The following is a 19,890-nucleotide window of genomic DNA, read 5'->3' as shown; positions in this document are numbered from 1 at the left end:
ATTTCTGCGAGGGTACTCCCGTTTCCCGCCACATTCCCAAAACATGCATGGTAGATTACCTGAAATTGTGACTGAGTGTGAATCCTTGTTCGTCGTCTATGTGTGCCCTGAGATTGGCTGGCAACCAGTTCAGGTTGGATGGATTTCACTCCCACAAATTAAGACTCTCGATACACCAGCTATGACACTACTCGCCCAGACCCCCATAACATTAGCTTGTAGTTTATTAGAATAGCAAGTAGTTTGTAAGTATGGTTAACTTTTAAGCCACCTTCACTTTAAGCTGCCTGTCCATACTCAACAAAACGTTTAACGGCAATATAATAAGCATCATACATACATACATAAATACAGAATAACTATAGTCATATAGAAAAAGCATGGGCAGAACATGCAAACTCCAAGCAGAAGGCCAGAGCTGAGTTTCAAAAACCTGTTAAAAGGAACTAAAAACACAAATTAATGAAACTACCTTGAGAGCTTCAACCAATCATTATTTATTTAATTTTATACTGTACATGACAGGGTGAGGCGTTTGTGTTTGACGTGTCCATTGCCACATGCACAGATGGGCACCCTCGTGACAAGATTAATTCTACGGTTTTGGTGAAGTGCTGCCTCCTTCCTTTCCTGTAGTAACATGTATCTTGTTGCCTTACACAGCCCTACCTCCGCCCTAGTTGTCATGGTAATGAAAGCCCAAGTCCATTGGCCCCACAAAACAAACTATAAGCAGTGGTTTATTTGCATAAGACAGAATTGCAAAACCGAGTAATTTTCGACCGGAGTATTCCAAGTAAATGTTGTGACTCTTTATCATTTGTGGTATTTTGACCAAAGAATGTCAGAGACCTTTATTATGGAACCTTGGAAACTGTCTTAAATCGTGGCAAAGAATGAATAAGTCCCCCTTCGTGTGGACTCCTTCAAATTCAGTAAGATCTACAGGAATGAGAAATATCAAACGGAATTAATCTGAGATGTCGCGAATAAATCAAGCATAATATTCATGATGATTTTGCATCATGAATCATTAAATCATATTGTTGTAGTTATGTTTTCCATTTTCTTTTGTAAATTGTAAATTTCAATTGTTAATTTGATGATGAATCATATGGTGCATTCAGTACTTTGTATTACAGAAACGTATTATTTTTTAAAAGTTATTAGTAATTACCATTGCTGTTATTTTATGAAGAAACCTTATATTGAGTGATGGTCAAATACATTTTTTAAGCACTGTGAATATGTGCACGAAACTGCATTGAAACTTTGTAACATTGATTCAGTGTGAAGGGAAAATTGGCAGATGTCGAAGAACCCCTCAGGATCAGGAAACCATGATTATTTTGTTAGCTGTGAGCCCCGTTGTGAGGATGCTTTCAATGTGTGTGTATTTGTGTGAAGTGTAACTTGCCAAAGTCCTTGACATGAGCAACTCTGATATAGAGATTACTGCGGATTTATTAGATTGTTGTTGTGTGTGTTTGGAGCCCCTTGGCGAAAGGAGATATGACCTGTGCTGACCGACTGCCCTCGATTACACATCCCAGTCAGTGCATTGTTGGGTCTCACACTGCTTGGAGACAGAGAGAGAGAGAGAGGTTAAATTTGTGAACTAAGGGGTGGGGGAACCAAGGGCGGGGGTGGGGGTCCCCTCCTTTTTCTTCCCTCCTTCTCTTCTCTTCTACTTGGTCACATACATCCTCACACACACATAGACACACACACACACACACACACATATATACACAGACGAGGACTCCAGTCCTGCTATGACCAACACAACCAGCCCAGAGGAGAGCTCTCCCGCCCAGGGCGCCGTAGCGCCATCGGAGCCTGACCTGGAAACTAACGTAGAACCCGACTCAGCAGCAAAGCCTGAGCACAGCGAGGCCTGTTGTGAGAGAGAGGATGAGGAAGAGGGAGAGCAAACAGCACCAGGGCAGGAGAATGCTCAAGGTCAGAGTGTGGAGCCGGAGTGGGTGGAGGAGAGATTCAGGATCAATAGGAAGAAATTGGAGACCATGTTATATGGTGAGTCAACACACACCACACAATTACAAAAATTAATGTTGTATTTTTGGTGAGACTAAAATGGATTCCATTGACTCAACACTGATTTGAGATAAGGTGTTTTCAGCGATGAGCGTAGTAGTGGAATGAATGAAATTAAAATCACTTTATACTTTATACAGTCTACTTTATACTGTATGGAAACTTTTGGTTGTATCATGGCCATTTTTGGCCAATTGAAACCCATGAAAACCATGATCTCACCTCCTTGTTTTTTACTGGACGGAATCATATAATTTGTTCTTTTTCTATGATAATTATGATTCCATCCATCCATCCATCCATCCATTTCCTAATACGCTTTTCCCCACATGGGTAACGGGCATGCTGGAGCCTATCCGACCTGTCTTCGGGCAGTAGGCGGGGTATACCCTGAACGGGTTGCCAGCCAGTCGCAGGGCAAACGGAGACGAACAACCATTCTCGCTCACACTCATACAGATTACAGTCGAGCATTACTGGTAATCCATTTTCAGACAAGTAAATTCATGTGATAATAGGAGTGGAAATAAGAAGTGGAGAGAACTTCTGCTCACTATGGAAAGGAATTATCTTTTAATTTAAGAAGTTTAAGCATCTGTGCACTGTATAAAAATGGGGGACATTTTATAATAATGACGAGAACTGATGTTAGTTATGAATTAACATGAAATGCAAGACAGTTTGTCAACTGTCTGCACCTTGTCAAAAAGGGCCATAAACAACATTGCACAAGGCCTGGAGGTTAATCGGAGGAGATTTTTTATTGCGGCCAGTTTAAATGCTGTACCGCGGTTCTCTCAAGGCCTCCAGCTTGTTGCCACCATCCATGCAGTAAAGTCATGTACAGGTATCGTGAATGATTAATGACACCCAACGGGTGATGCATTCATAAGTCTTATTGCTATTATCATGCCTGTCTGGGATGAGGAGGTAACTGCCACCATTATTTATCTCAGCCTGGCAGCTTTATAACGAATGCCTCCACTATGCCACTGTGGGGATTCATTGTGTCACCGCTATACATTTGCAGTGGTGGAAAGTAACGAACTACAAATACTTTGGTAATTTTTTTAGGGGACTGTATCTGTACTTAAATATTTATAGTTCTAACAACTCTTTTACTCTTCCTCCCTACATTTGAAAACAGATACCTGTACTTTCAATTCTCTTTTTTTGTCAGAAAGTATTCTGTGCGCAGAGAAGTTTTTACACTATGCTAAAGTATTGAAATGAGCACTGTACAATATCTGACAGTCAAAATGCATTTTACTTTTTACATTTGCACTTGACTACATTTCACTTGACTGTGCTGTTTAACTTTTACTTGGGAACAAGACTTGAACCAATACGTTTTTTTTTCTTTTACACTGGCATCTGTACTTTTACTTAAGTACACTCATCGCTTTGTTTTTGACACAGACACTCCATGGCCTGAATGAATTCTGCTGTGATACTTTATTGTGTTTGAACAGCCTCAGTCAGGCTGTAAATACTGTATCTTGTCAGATTGGTCTCTCTTTGAATGTGAGGTGCTTGAGTGGATTTTTCTCCACAAAACTTCTCAGTTTTGTATTTGTGGTGCAATTTTTGTGGTTGAGTGGGACATATTTGCGTCACTAAATGTCATTGGCGTCATAAGCCGTTTCCAGGCTAATTTGTGGGCCCCCACCACCCCCAATCTTTGCCACCTCCTCTCTTGACCCTATACTATTCTCTACCCATTCCTCAGCTCTCGCAAGAGTTACCCTTAGTGATGGTGGGTAGGCTGTCCAAGCGCCACCCCCAACCTTGTAAATGTCAGGAGATGTGGCCTTTTAAAATTGTTTATGTTCCAAGCAATTTCTCATTCCTTTTGTGCCAGTTGCTTGGCTAATGGCAACATTAAAACGCTGTTTGGAGAGTCGCAGTCCGGAAGAATTTGTTCGAAAAGTATAAACAAAAATGGAAAACAACTGTCAAAATTCTACTGCCAAGTTTAATTCAATTTAGTTATTATTATAATTTTTTTTTGCAAGGAAAGTAGCTTTGCCTATATAGTGCATTTAAGTAACTCAATGTTATTCCTCGTTACATAATTAAAAAATAAAATTATAACCAAAATAATGTACGTCAATTAAAGAAAAGAAGAAAACAAAAACAGAACAATTTAAAACATTCAAATTTAAATCCAAAGTATTTTACTGAAATTACCAAATGAGTGTAGATGTACTACTTTATTTAGATCACTGATGGTGTAGTGGTTAATTCGCCTCACTTCACTGCATTCATTCTAGGTTCAGTTCTCACCCAGTGACAGTATGAATGTACAATTGAACAGTTGTCCATTTCTGCCTTGTGAATGATCAGTGACCATTCCTGGGCGTTGTCTTAGATATGTTCCAACTCAGCTGTGACTGAACAGGATTTACATAAAATGGATGGATGATTTTATACACGGTATGTATGTAATGTATCCTGCTAGGCCAATATGTACGCAAGTATGACAAATTTACAAATGAAGATGTGAAATGAATTTTTTTTGTATGGCAGAATGTTAACGAATGAAGTTGATTTAAAAAACAACAACAACAACAAAAAACGGAAATGTGACAGTGGTTCATCTTTTCATTTGTACAACTTGATTTATTGCAGTACATGCACTTTCTGAAATTATATACATTTCTTAACATTTTGTTTGCATTTATTTTAACTGTGTTTGTTGCAGCTCCAAGGGTTGGAGATGCTATGACAGGCGAGGAGTTTTTTGAGAGAGTAAGTCAAACATCAAACGTGCAACATTTCATTAGGAAGACAAAACAAAATGAAAGAGTCCTGCTCAGTAGTGACCATTGCTAACATTGGTGCATAAACTTTAGTGAGTACTTATGGCTGACGGATTGGTTCACCTCTGTGAAAAAATCCTGTGATAACAGGTGTCCTCGGTGTCATGATTACAGTCTTTGAAATGCAAATGGGCCTTTATATTCTAAGAATCTGTACACGCCGCAAATATTCTCGAGGCCTACGGTGACAGCCGGCTTACTCCCTCTTCGTAGCTCTTTTTCACACTCCTCATTGTTTCGGCCTTCACAGGTGATGAAAGAAACTGACACTCAGGTGAAATGGCCTTCCAAATTGAAGATCGGAGCCAAGTCAAAGAAAGGTTGCAGATTCTTGATGTGACTCACATCCTATAATTTGATCCTTTCTGTTGTTCCCTGTTCATTTCCATATCAATCCCTTTCCAGTGAAACAACATGGCACAATTTTAGATTGTAGATGATATCAAACTGAGCTGTTACCTTTTCCAGACCCACATGTGAAGGTGGAAGGGAAGAAAGCCAATGTTTTGCAAGCCAAAAAGAAGATTCTAGAAGTTCTCGAAACTCGGGTACTTATTGTAATATTAAGGACACTTAGTTAACTTACATAAGTGGCGATGTGGAATGAAGTCCTGATTGCATTGAAATACTCAGGTAAACAAGGTGACCCTCAAAATGGACGTGGCTTACACAGAGCATTCCCATGTGATTGGCAAAGGTGGTGGAAACATCAAGAAGGTAATGGAAGTCACTTCCTGTCATATCCATTTCCCAGACTCCAACCGCCACAACGCTGCAGGGGAGAAAAGCAACCAGGTATGCATATGGAACCGAAGGAAGCAATTAAGAGAAACATTCACCTTTATAAAAGAAAACAAAACCAAATGTCCTTGTTACTATTACCAGGTGTCAATTGCTGGACCCATCGAAGGAGTGGAAGATGCCAGGAGGAGAATTAGAGTGAGTGGTCCATTAAGTGGCCGGCTTTGCATTTAGTAGCTGGGCTTTCAGTGAAGTCAAAACATACTCACAAGTTTTCCTCTGACCAACCAAACAGGGGAGGGAAGAACGCTGACGGCAAGCTGGCCGTGAAGAGAGGAAATTGATACCGGATTTGTTGAGGAAACAGTCTTACTGCTAATACATAGTACAACAGATTTTGAATGCCAGAGGTAGTTTAAAATTCTCGTCAAATCAAGTGAAGTCAGTTGCGTTGAAAGAGCACCAAATCACAACAGAAGTTATCTCAAGGCACTTGACACATTGAGCAGGTCAAAAACCTCACAACTGAAACAGATATACAGTTTGTATTTAAGAAAACCAACTGAATCCCACATGAAGAAACACTTGTCGACGGAAGCCAGGAAAAAAGTCACTTTAAGGAAGAAACATGAAACAGAAATCATGTTTTGGGGAGCAAAAGTCTGCCTTGGCCGATTGGTTTGAGATAGACACAGCGTAGAATGGAATAGAGTAAACAGAGTGTATCGACTTCTGTCCCAGAGGGGAAGATAGACAGGATAGAGAGGTTGAGCAGCCAGAAGAGGGAGGGCGGCCAATGGGCACAACGACAGAACAGTTCCATTCTACACAGTATGACGAAATCAAGCGTGTACTGGAAGTATTGCAACCAAGACAAACGTGAAATGAAGGAAGGAGACTACTGTGAATAAATTACTTTCATTCCATGGCACAAATATGAGCAATTGGGTTGTGAATGAAGGTCAGTGCTTCTGGCACTTTAAACTTTAAAGGCCACAGAAAAGGCCTTGCCGGAACGTGACAAGCCACAACTAGGTTGGCAGTATTTATAATTTGACAGAGCCTATTATGGATTTACTTTTAATTTTCCTTGGATTTTTTTCATTTCAATCTGGACTCACAGATCAATAGAACACAGATCCGCAATTAAACAGCCATGCAGTGGTGCCGTTTGCAGTATTTGGCAAAAGGGTTCAACATGTCTTTTTCTGACATCAACTCATCCACTTCATCCTCTTTCTTTTCTTTCGTATTCTGTTTTTGTTGTTTGTTTATGTGCTAGGATCTGCAGCCACTGACTTTAACCTTTGACCTGCCTGTCAGCCTGGCCCCTCAGCCCCTGCCAGATGCCAACTCACCTCTCATCCAGCAGGTGGTGCAGACCTTAGGGGTGAGTGTGAGCTTCAGAGCGGTGCCACCGCAGCCTCAGGCTCAGCCTGCTTTCTTTGGGAGCTGTTGCACAGTGTGGGGCCTGCAGGGTAACACCCCCGCCGTTAAGGTCAGTGCGACACAGTCAGTGCGGAAAGCATCGACGAACACACACCAGCTGTAAGCACCGCAACGTGTTCCCATGTATTACGTGGCAGAAGGCAACCTGTGTTCTGATGGAGCTGCTCGTGGGGTCAGAGGTAACAGGGAGCGTTGTGACCAGCCAGCTGGATGTCACCTCGCAGCAGCATCTCTTCTTGCTGGGGCAGAACGGAGCTCACTTCCTCAGTGTCATGCATCACACCCAGACGCAGATCATTCTACCGGACCTCAGCGCACCCCAGAACCTCCCCTCACTGGTGATCCAGGGCAGCCCTGATGGAGTGTGTCTGGCCCGGCAGCAGCTCATGGTATGTTTCTCTCTAAAATGTATGAGTTGTGTCAATAACAAAACAAGATTGTAGTCGCCACGCTCTTGACTCAATGCCGAATGGCAAACTTCCTATGTCACAGTGTTGGGAAACATTTCAGAGTAGCCACTGTTTTTTAAAATTAAGTTGAAAAAAAAATAAAACACAGGTTACTGATGGGGTAGTGGGACATTTGTCTTACTGGTACAGGCTGCTTATGTTCAGCTCCCACTCAGTGCCAGTATGGTTCTTTGATTTATATGTACCATATGATTGTTTAGTGATCAATCTAGGATGTACTGCAGGCGGGAATAGGCTCCAGCTGCTTGTGACCCTGAACAGGAGGAATTGAAAATTGAAAATGGATGGAAAATCAAACAATGAAAGAGAATGTAAAGAAACAAGCTGGTTTTTTTCATGAGTAATTGAGCTGTAAGTCACACACACTGTGTTAGTGTTTCGACGCATCACTTTAAGGGGTGTGGCCTATTGAGTGACATCATGAGCTGCAATCAGTCAGATTGGCTTGCATGATTAGTTCAGTGTTAGAATCTGCTCCATGCTTCTTGAGTGTTTTCATTTTGTGGTGTATTATCGTGCATCAGTGACAGTAGCTCCTTTTTTAACATACACAGTGTGTGTGTGTGTGTATACATATATACAGTATATATACTGTATATATAGGGTTTACAGTATTTAAAACCATCATTGAATCGTTACATACAGTATATGACTGTCAATCAAAATCCTCTCCTTTTTTTTTAACTTCAAGCAAGCAGTGGCATGTCTGAATCTCACTCTGCTTAGCGTTCACTACAGGGCAAGACAAAAAAAACAACAAAAAAAACAAAGCGGCAGCTCATAACTTCAAACTCAAAGAAAAGATTAGGGCACTCATAAGTCAAAGTTCGACTATACTGTAAAATTAAAACAGTATGCGTGATGCTAACTGAGCGATGAACCACTCCGATCCATAAAATGTCATATTACAGGACCATCGTAAACACCCCCCTGTATTTTTTTTTTTTGGGGGGGGGCTATTGTGTTGTATCATCTCTGCGTTCTCGTATTTCAGACTTGTGTGTAGCACACACTGCATTCACATTGCGATAAACAAACATGGGCGCACAAAACAAACAGTCTTTGAAATTCCTTGGCAACATGGTGAAGGGTTCAACCGAGCATGGAGAATCAACAAGAGCTGGACAAATGCTTCACGAAGAATTTAAAGTATATTATATATTCTGCAGGGTGGCACAGAGGTCAACTGGTTAGAACGTCTGCCTCTCACAGCGCAGATGTGTAAGGTTCGATTCTGGCTCCGGCCTTCCTCTTTGGAGTTGGCATATTTGGGTACTCCGGTTTCCTCCTGCATTCCAAAAACATGCCTGGCAGGTTACTAGAGCACTCCAAATTGTCCCTGGGCGTGATTGTGTGTGCAAATGGTTGTTTATCTATGTGTGCGTTTCGATTGTCTGATCACCAGTTCAGGGTGTATCCTGCCTACTGCCCGAAGACAGCTGGGACAGGCTCCAAAATACTCACAACCCTTGTGAGGATAAGCGGATCAGAAAATATATATATATTCTCTGCTCCATTTTTTTGTGTTGAGTGCGTGTGACAAAGGTTGACAGAAGTCTACACAAAAGCTTGAGAAAGAAGCATAGAGTGAGAGTTGTTAACACTAAAACAGCAGATAGTGGTGAGATACCATACCGACATAAGCAGTTAGGCATTTGGCATTGAGTCATTAGTGTGATTGCATAGGTGGACAACCACAATAATAAACTTAGAAGAGTGGTGTCAGTGTCTATAAGAAACAGTTGCAGGTGGCGGTATCTGGTGAAGAGTCATGTTTTTAACAAAAATTATTTGAGTCAGTTTTTTTTTTTTTGTCTGTGTACACATAGGACTGTCTGCCTGTGTGCTTGATGTTTGACATGCGGGAAGATGTGGAGGCAGATCCCTGTGCGCTGGCTCAGATGATGCAAAACCTTGGAGTCTTCATTAGTGTCAAGCCCAAAGTAAAGCAGACCAACAAGGTATATTATTTACCCTGTTCAATTGTGCATCCTTCCCTTGCGTTATCTCTCAGTCATACAGATTGTACTTTGCTTTACTTTCCCTTTACATACATAGATTGTACTTTTTTTTTTCTTAAATATTACCGCCTGTATGTATCTATTACAGTCGGTGGTGGTGAAAGGTCTCGAAAGGAACATTCAGTGTCTTTATGAGGCCCGTCGGCTGTTGCTGGGCTTGGATTCTTATGACTCTACCAAGGTAACCAATGTGGACCCTGATCCCATTCTGGCTGGGAATGAGTTGACCAGCTACTGGCTCAACATGTTACTACAGCAGCTGCGTCTCTCGGAACATGGTGAGCTTACTTACGCACAATGTAAGTTTGAAGTTTTGTAAATTCTTGGATTTTCTCATTCATCATTTGTTTATATTCAGTTTATTGTCTGCTCATTAGAATTTTTATAATAGGTGGCAGTTAGCATTTGATGTTGAATGTTCTGTAATGCGCTTTGTTATAGCTGCAGCTGTTGTGAAAGTGCTATATAAATAAAAAAGTATTGCATTGTGTTGGATTCATGAATGTTTACACTCAACTAAAATCTAGTGCTGATAGAAATTTTATAGAAGTTAAAAAAGATACAAGGTGACAAGTACAGTTCCTACACGGTTGCACTGAAACTACAAGAACTATTATAAACATACTGTTAAATGAATACATCTATGGCAGTATCACTCAAAATTGAACATTACATTTGCCTATCTGGTTGTGGATCTCATTACATTGCTTAAGTAGTCATAATACTATGGCTCATCGTTTTTGGACAGCCTGACATCCCAATCAAATGCCATGTTCAAATAACTTCCCTATCTTAAACAGGCCCCGTCCCTGCACCTATTACAGAGGTTCAGTGTGGTACAAAGGCTCGCCCCTCACCTCCACCCGGGTTATCCTCTCCTACTGACGAAGTGCGGGCAGGACTGAAGGGAACAGAGAGTCGTCCTCTGGAGAAGGTGTTGAGTGACTTTCACCACTGGAAGAAAAGAACACACAAATTCGAAGGGTCATTTTCTATTTTCAAGATGGCCTTTCTGTTTAGATCCTCGAAAATGATGATCAGTCTGGCCAATCAGATGATGAGAGCTCGAAGGATATGGTGATGATGACATCATCAGAGGATGCAATCAACATCCCCACTGGGACCAGGGTGACAATGATGGGTCGGAGGGGGAGTCTACAGGGTCCAGAGATGAGCAAAGTTTTCAGCCAAGCCAGACGCCACTCTACAGGGCAGGCGTTTACCTGCAGGTGAATGTCAAGACAATCATGATGACTGAGATGGCAGACTGTTGCCAAAAACTAAATGTTCTGGATTTGCATCTTTATAATAGTTAGCCTGTTGACCTCATTGGCTCAGTTATTTCATTTAGTCATTCCTCCATCAATTTTCTACACCACTTGTTCTCGTTAGGGTTACAGGTGAGGAATAATGAGCACTTCGAAATAGTTTGTGAGCATTGAACCGTTATTCTTCTGAAAAAAGCAAAAAACAAAAAAAAAAAGTCTGTAAAAGCCTATTATAACCTCTGAGTGGTACTTTGTGGGTAAACAGAGGAACTTTGAATGGTTGTAATAGTGTGCAGAATCACATTTAAAATGATTTTGACTGTGATAGTTAATTCTGAAGACAGCCACGTGGTTAGCACGTCGGCTTCGCAGTGCAGAGGTACCGGGTTCTATTCCAACTCCGGCCTCCCTGTGTGGAGTTTGCATGTTCTCCCCGGGCTTGCGTGGGTTTTCTCCCGGTGCTCCGGTTTCCTCCCACATTCCAAAAACATGCGTGGCATGCTGATTGAACACTCTAAATTGTCCCTAGGTGTGAGTGTGAGCGCAGATGGTTGTTCGTCTCTGTGTGCCCTGTGATTGGCTGGCAACCGATTCAGGGTGTCCCCCGCCTACTGCCCGAAGACAGCTGGGATAGGTTCCAGCACCCCCCGCGACCCTAGTGAGGATCAAGCGGTTCGGAAGATGAATGAATGAATGATTTATCTTGGTCTCATTTTTAGATCACTAAACCTGGCATGTGAACAGGAGTGTGTAGACTTTCTATATCCACTGTAAGGAACCTACAACATGGTGTTTTTTGAGTATGTCAGAAAAAAACAGGAATAGTATCTCTCCTCAACTAATTGCATTAAAAAAAAACTATGATACACTAGCTGTGTGTACATTCCATGGTTATCCTGAGTCAAAATGCTGCCCTTGACATGTCTGCTGTACTTGACGTTGTTGAGTTGTGTGAATAGGGCTGCTTTATTTGCTTCTACACAGCCACCTAAGTTAATCCTTGTGCATGTGTGTTATCTCCTGAATGCACAAGGATGCTGAATGCAGACATGGAGCGAGGGAGGATGGAGCGGAGGAATAGCCTTAGGAGGGACGTGATGCTGTCCCGGGATGTTTGCGCAGATGTCTTGCAATCAGAGGTGTAAAAGAACACACAGCACTTTCTTTTCACTGCTCTCATGTACTTGACAGCTGTGCAAATTAAGGCTTGGGTGCATACATTGCTTCAAACCCATGTCAAGGACCATTTAAAAGAAGCATACAAGGAAAGCTTTGTATCTCAATTTTTATGTTTGTACCTGCATGTGGCACTTTCTGGTTGATTTCTGGCCTCTTTTGAGAACTTCTATGTAACGCCTCACAATCCAAAATTTGCAAAAATGTAAACGGGCTTTCCACTATGGTGCTTGCAGGAAGTGCTGTAAGTATTGGTATATATGATGTAAATGGGGTTTAACATGCCTGTATTCAGAGGGATGGAATCGATTTTCAACTCCATGCATTATTTACCTACTTTATATCCTGTTTGCGCTCTGTAGGTTTATGACTATGAGAAGAAGAAATTGCTGGCGACCAGAGGTTAGTGCTTCTAAATGTTTAATTCCTTTTCAGGTCTTAAACTGTGTCTTCTGATGATAAGCAAAGAGTTTAGAGTGAAACGGATCTTATATTCATTGATCTGTGTCCACCGTGTACTGAACTGCAAAGTCAAATCACTTCATCAATGAATTAACCAATAGGGCAGACATGTTTAGTGAGTCATACATGTCCAACAAACCAATTCAAGTCTGCCTGAAGCTGAGAAAAAATGGAGAAAGTTACTTATTACTAGTTTCCATGTTGACATTCTGAATGTGTAGTGGCCCAGTGTCCCAAGACTTTTGTACTTTGTTTTAGGATGCGAGACACTTGCACAAAGAATCCCACACATAGTAATGCTTCTTCATCCATCAAAACTGAAAGATAGATACAGGAAAGATTAGCAGTGAAATGGGCCTAAATTGCCTCAATGTTGTTTTATTATAGGGTTATGAATGATCTGTTTGAAAGGGCGATCTGCCTTCTAGTCATTTAAACACACATATTCCATTCCATGGATGCACACTCTCGGCTGTGATGTGCGCTTTTGCAGGTTTTACACACTCGGTTTCAATCTCTGTGTCTCGTGCTGCGGCGTTGCTTGTTTTTCATTTGTGTGTCTAATTTCACCAATTTGAGCTTGATTAAATATGCTGCACACTGGCAACCAGAAGTACTGTTCCAGATGAATTATTTAACACCTGAACTGACTTTGTCCATTCTGTGAATTTTGGAAGTAGAGGGTGAGCAAACCCAATGATGGACAGACTGCATTGATTTGTTGTAGCCATGACTAGTCTCCCACAGCATTTTTGAGCTGCCTATCAAATGCTATTTTATTGATTTGTCTTCCAACAACTTCATATTGACCAAGACAGAATCACAGCACCACACTGCGCGTAAGATAGAAAAGTGGAAAAAATACTCACACTGGATACTGCATAGAAGTTCAGATACCAGGGGAAAAAAGTATTGATTCGACTCCTATCAACTCCCATATAAATAGGGGAATGTAAAAAAAATAAATAAAATAAAGTAGACTGAGTTGTACTTCTGTTAAGTATAAATGTAAAAAAAAAGCATTTTTACTGTCAGCTATGTAAAAAACAGGTTTTTAAAACTTGTCACATCGACATCTTGCCTACCCACATCTTGCCTGTCCCTATCTTATTAATTTGCATAGAGCTCATACTGAGAAGAAAAACAAAATCCTGAGACACAGTTTTGCCGTAAACTAGATTCTGACAGGATAATCCCGACTGGGCTGACGACAGGTCCTGCATGAGCAAAACAAAACAACACGACAGAAAGAGCTAAATTAGTTGATGATAAAAATGTAAGGATAGAGAGCACCACATCTATATTCATTGGTGGGGAGTAAAACGTCCTCAGAAAAGTAAATACCGGTACTCATTAGCCAACAGCACATCTCTTTAACCACTGTACACCACCAAAGTTAATTATGTCAAGCATTTAAAGTAAGTAAAAACATAATCAAGATTCCAAATGCTCACATGTTAAAAATACTTTTTTTCCAATGTTTAAGTACATTGAATAGCAATTACTTCCTATACTCATGTACATGACAGCAAATGTCAGATACTCACGTAACAGCCCACAACAGTGGCCCTCAAACATTTTGCACCAAATACCACCTACAAATAATACAAAAAGACCCATGGGTTGATCAAAAATAATGCTGAGATTTTATTACTAAAAAGTATATTTCGTTGTTTTAAGTCACTCTAACACAATCGGACAATTTGAACATTATCGTGCTCCTAAACATAGAAAATTGAAATGAACCATACTTAAATTATTCCATTAAAACGTATTGTACGCATAAGTTACATTAAAAAATTACCGAAATAACATGGGTAGATTAAAAACAAATGATTTGAATCTGAAAATTGGTTTTGATTTGATGGACTGGATCAAACATTTTAAAATCGTTACATCTTTGAATCGTATCACACCACATGTAACAAGATACATATCAAACTATCTTTTATGAGCAATGAACACCAGACATACATCGATGTGATGTTGCTGACAATTTGTTGTTTCTTTGTATGAAATTAACTTGTATAGTTTGGGTTGGGAGATCTGTTGTTGAATATTAATAAATGTGTATCATATTAAATCAAATCATAATCCCACTGAATCAAATGGAATGGAATCATTTGAATAATAATAATAATAATATAGTCATATACTCATTCATGAGTGGAGGGATTTTTAAAAAATGAAACATCATAGCTATAAATGACAATGTATGGTAAAATCTCTATTATGCAATCTTTTATTGGATATACTTCAAAAGAAAAAATAAAATAGCTCCAAAAACTTGACGTCCTAGAAAAAAAGTTGACATTTTCTAATCAGCATCAAATTTGAAGGACACATCAAGCCAGCTCTGATTAAAATTTACTGTTAACCATTTCAGAACAAACAATTCATCTATCCATCCATTATCCGAGTCGATTGTCATGACAAGGTTTGCGGGCGTGCTGGAACTGTCTTCAATTCTTAAAGAATAATTGCCGATGTGCAGCATAGTTAAACACATTGGCAGTGTTCCTATATACCACCAGTTCCACCATGCGGCTTTCACTCCCAAAGTACAAATAACTACCAAAGTTATTTATTCTGTTCATTTATGTGAATAGTGACAAATAACTACCAAAGTTATTTGTACTTTTTCTCACGCCAGAGTGCTTAGGAGTTCTCTCTGTGATGTCTTCTTCCAGCGATGCAGAGAAAGCCAGTGGTGACTGAAGTGCGGACACCCACAGACACTTGGAGTGGTCTTGGTTTTTCCAAGTCCATGCCAGCGGAGGCTTTAAAGGAGCTGCGGAACATCAGCCGTCGAAGCTACAGACCCTACTTGAGCACAAGCAGCGGCCAGGTATAAATCTGCAACGAGCCAGCTCAAAACAAGTGGCTTTCACGGGTTTTTCAACAAATGGTGCTATGTAGTGTTTTTAAAGATTCGTTGAAATATTATGTTGCAATGTCTCTCGAACTGTTTGATATCTCGCTGAGTGGTGAACAAAGCGAATTTGAATACGGTACTCAATTATTCACGCCCTGATTGCATCTCTTTGGTCAGCACGACCAGTCAAACCATCCTGCTGACTTGAACTCTCCATCTCATTAAAAAAAAAAACTCAAACGGAGGAGAGATTATCTGACTCGCTGGAGTCTGATGACAGCACTTTTGCCTTTTATTGTAATGGTGGCAGCATGTGTAGTGCCGGAAAAGAAGTGCGTAAGTCGATGGCACTAGTATGTACAGTATTTCATATTTTGTACAGAGCACCAGTTGCAAAAATCGTGTCACCAAGAGCCATCAGTCATTAGTTTGCTGTTCAGAAAACCCACCAGTACTGTAGCTGTCGGCGAGATCCCACTCGTGGTAGATAGAAGAATTACTGAATTGAATGTTCAGACTCTATTACAGTGGATTCCACTTTGTACAGTGCATTTGTTGAGTACAGATTGGTTGCATTTAACTTTTAAAATTTCCTTTATTTGCTTCAAAGCAGTGGTCCCTAACCACTGGGATGCAGCGGGCTGTGCAGATGAAAGAATCAAAAACTTCCCGTTTATTTATTTTTGAAAAGAGCAGATTCGCTCTGTTAAATGAGTAAAGTTAAGTAAAAAAAAAACAAAAAACAGAACATGCACAACTCTGCACAATTTGCGTCAAGCTACTCCTGAGTTTGCGTTATGGTGAGTTATGTATTTTCATGCACTTTACATTTGTTCTGTGGTGCCCTTTGTTACTGCATTTCAGGGATACATTGCCGATGCCGTTATTTGAAATGTGGCCACATGTTTATGATTTATTTTACATCTACAAAATACCCCAGTTTTTGTGTTGCTTGCATCCTTCATGCACTTAGTTTTCTGGTGTCTGCTGTATGTTTAAGAGTTATCATAGTGACCATATTAAAGGGTCGTTACGGTTGTTGTTATGGTGTTGGTGCTGCTAGTAAAGATGCATAAAAATACACGGTGGATAAGAGTTGGTTGTTTTAGTAGCATTTTTTTTAAATCAACCGAGCGACCACCAAAATAAACAACAGGGCAAATGTAAAATTCTGTTCATTTATGTGAATAGTGAGTAGATTATTTCTATAGTGTTTCCCTACCATGGCACATTTTACATTAGAAAAAGGTCACATCATTTAAACCCAGAGTGAAGTGAAAGTTACTTTTGAAAATGAAATTAAATCATTGCACCATTGCAGTCATGGGCCAACCAGAGCGGGGCAGCATCTCATGGGAGCAATTCGGACAACTGGCGGGACAGACGCGGATCGCAGCCCGCCTCCTCATCTTCCTCGTCCTCTGCTGCTTCTCCATCCTCCCCACCACCGGCCTCCTACTCATCCTCTTCTCACATCCCCACATTCGCATCCAACAGAAACAGAAATGACAAACCCAGTGAGTCCCAGTCAGTCCTTCGTACTAGTATGACAAAGACAGATATTAAGGCTTGGCTTTTAACCCCCCGACGCCTACAGCCGAGGGCTTCCCGGGCTGTAACTACTTTGACGACATGTGCCCATCAAGGAGGGCATCCACCTGCAGTCAGCGTAGCCCCTCCCCCCAACTAATGGATGATCTGCCGGAGCTCCTCAGCCAGCTGGGGTTGATGAAGTACATTGATGTGTTGGAGCAACAAGAGGTACAAACAAACAAAAACAAAAACAGCCTCGTTTTTTTTCAGTGTTCTCCTTTTATATCACTTATTCCATCAATGTTTCAAAGTAACCATGAGATGTCAGTCCACCAGCAAAAACGTGAGTCCATCAGGGATGGGCTGACGGACCTTCTGTGGCTAGTGATGGACAGTTGTAAATGTCTCCCTCTGTAAACTTCAATTCTCAAACGACTGGTTGATCCTTCCTTCGTCTGGAAGAACACACAGCAATACTAAACCTTGGAAACTCAAGACAAACAGAAAAGACAGTTTAGCTGTAATTTAAGTTAGTTTTAGCTAGTTTTATACACATAAAATGCAGTTTCCGTTAATTTTCATTTTTTTAATTAGTTTTCATGTACTATAATAACCTTGTTCATTTAGGTTGACTACCAGACTTTCCTCACACTGTCTGATGATGATCTGAAGGAAGTGGGCGTGTCCACATTTGGAGCCAGACGCAAGATGCTGTTGGCCATCTCAGGTAATATCATAGTTGAGTGCTTCATCTACAGTGGTGACCCGTCATCGAAACAAAATGAGATCTTCGTTTCCAGAGCTAAACAAGAGCAAGAGGAGACCTTCAGACACATCCAGCGTAAAGTCTGGATACCTGGAAGGCGGTGCCAGCGGTCGACTGCCACGCATCGCAGACATGGAAGTCGCTGCTCTGAGTGACCGCTGGTGAATGGAGCTTTTAGCCAACTTTGAACTTGTCAGTTGTGCAAATAAAGTTCTAACAGACATCATTTTACTTAAATCAGAAACAACAACAATAGCGAACAGCATATAGTCATATGTGCCTTATGCCAACAGCCAAATTCCAAAGGTTTTGATACAAAATAACGACAAAGAGGTCTTCTCTTCTGAACTTCTGTTTTTTTTTATGTGAAAAAGTCAAATGTTACATGGAAGTTCGTGATAGTTCTAAGGTGAATTTGATGTTTGCCTTACTTTCTGCAAGATGATGCTTTATGCTTTCACTTCAATAATCACTATTTTGAGGCAACTGTAAATAGGTACCTTCCCCCGCCAAGAAAAGGACACTATACTGTGATGTTAAATAAAATGTTCAAGTTGATTACTGTAATCTGTTTTTGGCAAAAAAATAGAGGGGTTGTGACGTATTATAAAATTAAAGTTTCTTGCATATTGATCTGATTGCATGTTTAATAAATACACTTTAAAGTATTATTTTAAAATACCTTGGAAAAATACATTGGAAAATGGCATTTATTGCCTATCCCTGCTTCATAAAATGAAACTTTAACATGAAATATGAGAATTACAATCTTTTATAATTGTTTCTTAACATTTGTGTTACTTCTTAACCCAAATATAGTTTGTTAATTTTCTTCTGTGGGATGTGGAAAGATCAAAAGTAAATTCACTGATTGATTTGTCTGCATATTTGATCATTTCAACTAATACTGGGGAGATTCAGTCCTTGGCCCTGTCCATCCATCCATCCATCCATCCATCCATCCATCCATCCATCCATCCATTTTCTGATCCGCTTTACCCTCACAAAGGTCCCGGGCATGCTGGAGACGATTCCAAATGTCTTCGGGCAATAGGTCGGGGACACCCTGAGCTGGTTGCCAGCCAACCGCAGGGCACACAAAGACAAACAACCATTCGTGCTTCCCTTCACACCCAGGGACAATTTCGAGAGTTCCTTTCGCCTGCCATGTATGTTTTTGGAAAGTGGGAGGAAACCAGAGAACTTAGAGAAAACCCATGTGAGCCTGGGAAGAACATGTAATGTCCACACAGGAAGGCTGGAGCAGGAATCAAACCCTGCACCTCTGCGCTAGATTATGGATCTATTTTATGTTTTTCATTATTCATTTATTTATTTATACCATTTTTGTTGCATCACTTTAATTTTCTTTGTGTCAACATGCTATAAGCTTAAATGCCAAGTGGCAATGAAAAAATGACAAGTTCCACCAGAGGGCACTGGTGTCACTCTATTTTTAGAAAGTCATATTTGCGTTGCATGCTTTTATGAACAATTACAATAGAATTAGCGCTCCCGGCACGAAAGATGGAATTGATGGTAACAAATGCATTTGCAACAAATAGATAAGACGAATGGAAAGCACAATTATAGGTGTAAAACTCCTTTTTATTTGGTTGCCTCATTTGAAATGTTCAATTGAATTTATCATCACTGCAACTGCCCATGAGTAATTTCTCATTCAATTCATTTAATGAGGAGCCCATTCACAATTTGATGCTGTCAAGGGGAATGCCTGGCTGGCAGAGCGTTAAATGAAAAAAGTGTGAGCACTTTCCAACTGTGGGAGGTCGGTCAGCACTTGGATGCAAATGAACCTGCACAAAACCAGCACGAAAGGGTTTACATGCTCCGAGCTGGTTGAGCATGAAAGGGTAGATAGAGTAGAAGTGGTAGGCTCTGGCAGATTAGTGTGGGATCATCCCCACTCATTACAATTTATATGCCAATTACTCCGGGAAATTTCAGAGTGGTGAACCTTCAGTCCCATCCGCAGGGCAACGATGTACTCGCTGCTTTGAATTTCGCCAGGTAGCTAATTGCTTTTTCCCAAGTGATCGCAGGTCACAGTCGGTCTTTGATTATGCAACCAGCATGGACTTTAAGTGGAATTATCTGCAAGCAGAGTTGGGGAAAGTGGCCATTGTGTCTCAAGGCGAAGCCATACTGTAAATTCAGTGACAGTGGTGTCTTTCTTTGTGTGTGTGTGTGTGTGTATGTGAGATTACTTCAGTCCACTTGCAAAAAAC

General features: G+C 40.6%; 2 protein-coding genes across 4 annotated transcripts in view; both read left to right on the top strand.

The window, feature by feature from the left end:
• The window catches only part of LOC127610875 (uncharacterized), a 112,033-nt gene that overhangs the window by 29,347 nt on the left and 62,796 nt on the right, over nt 1–19,890 (top strand). The gene's annotated exons all lie outside the window — the stretch shown is intronic.
• On the top strand, nt 1,643–18,149 carry bicc2 (bicaudal C homolog 2). 2 transcript variants are annotated; one of them, XM_052080413.1, is made up of 19 exons: nt 1,643–2,037; nt 4,763–4,809; nt 5,131–5,200; nt 5,349–5,428; nt 5,514–5,675; nt 5,766–5,819; nt 6,904–7,119; nt 7,208–7,459; nt 9,370–9,501; nt 9,650–9,839; nt 10,362–10,495; nt 10,582–10,790; nt 11,863–11,968; nt 12,368–12,407; nt 15,158–15,315; nt 16,664–16,859; nt 16,940–17,103; nt 17,503–17,602; nt 17,676–18,149. In XM_052080413.1, the coding sequence occupies exons 1-19, from the start codon at nt 1,776–1,778 to the stop codon at nt 17,804–17,806; spliced, it is 2,703 nt and encodes a 900-aa protein (XP_051936373.1). In that variant the 5' UTR covers nt 1,643–1,775; the 3' UTR covers nt 17,807–18,149. The 2 variants fall into 2 exon arrangements, with proteins under 2 accessions (XP_051936373.1, XP_051936385.1); XM_052080425.1 differs by lacking the exon at nt 5,766–5,819 and having other exon boundaries at nt 5,514–5,597; nt 6,994–7,119.

The sequence above is a fragment of the Hippocampus zosterae genome, chromosome 1, assembly GCF_025434085.1.
Source record: "Hippocampus zosterae strain Florida chromosome 1, ASM2543408v3, whole genome shotgun sequence".
Classification (NCBI taxonomy): Eukaryota; Metazoa; Chordata; class Actinopteri; order Syngnathiformes; family Syngnathidae; genus Hippocampus; species Hippocampus zosterae.
The sequence above is the reverse complement of the archived record's forward strand: the minus strand, read 5'-3'. Positions and strand labels throughout refer to the sequence as shown.

Excerpts from the sequence above, each read along its gene's own strand:
- bicc2 (XM_052080413.1), top strand. The coding sequence starts at position 1,776 with ATGACCAACACAACCAGCCCAGAGGAGAGCTCTCCCGCCCAGGGCGCC. Across the intron at positions 5,676-5,765 it reads CAGGGGAGAAAAGCAACCAG|GTGTCAATTGCTGGACCCAT; the intron begins GTATGCATATGG and ends TACTATTACCAG. Across the intron at positions 7,120-7,207 it reads GTAACACCCCCGCCGTTAAG|AAGGCAACCTGTGTTCTGAT; the intron begins GTCAGTGCGACA and ends ATTACGTGGCAG.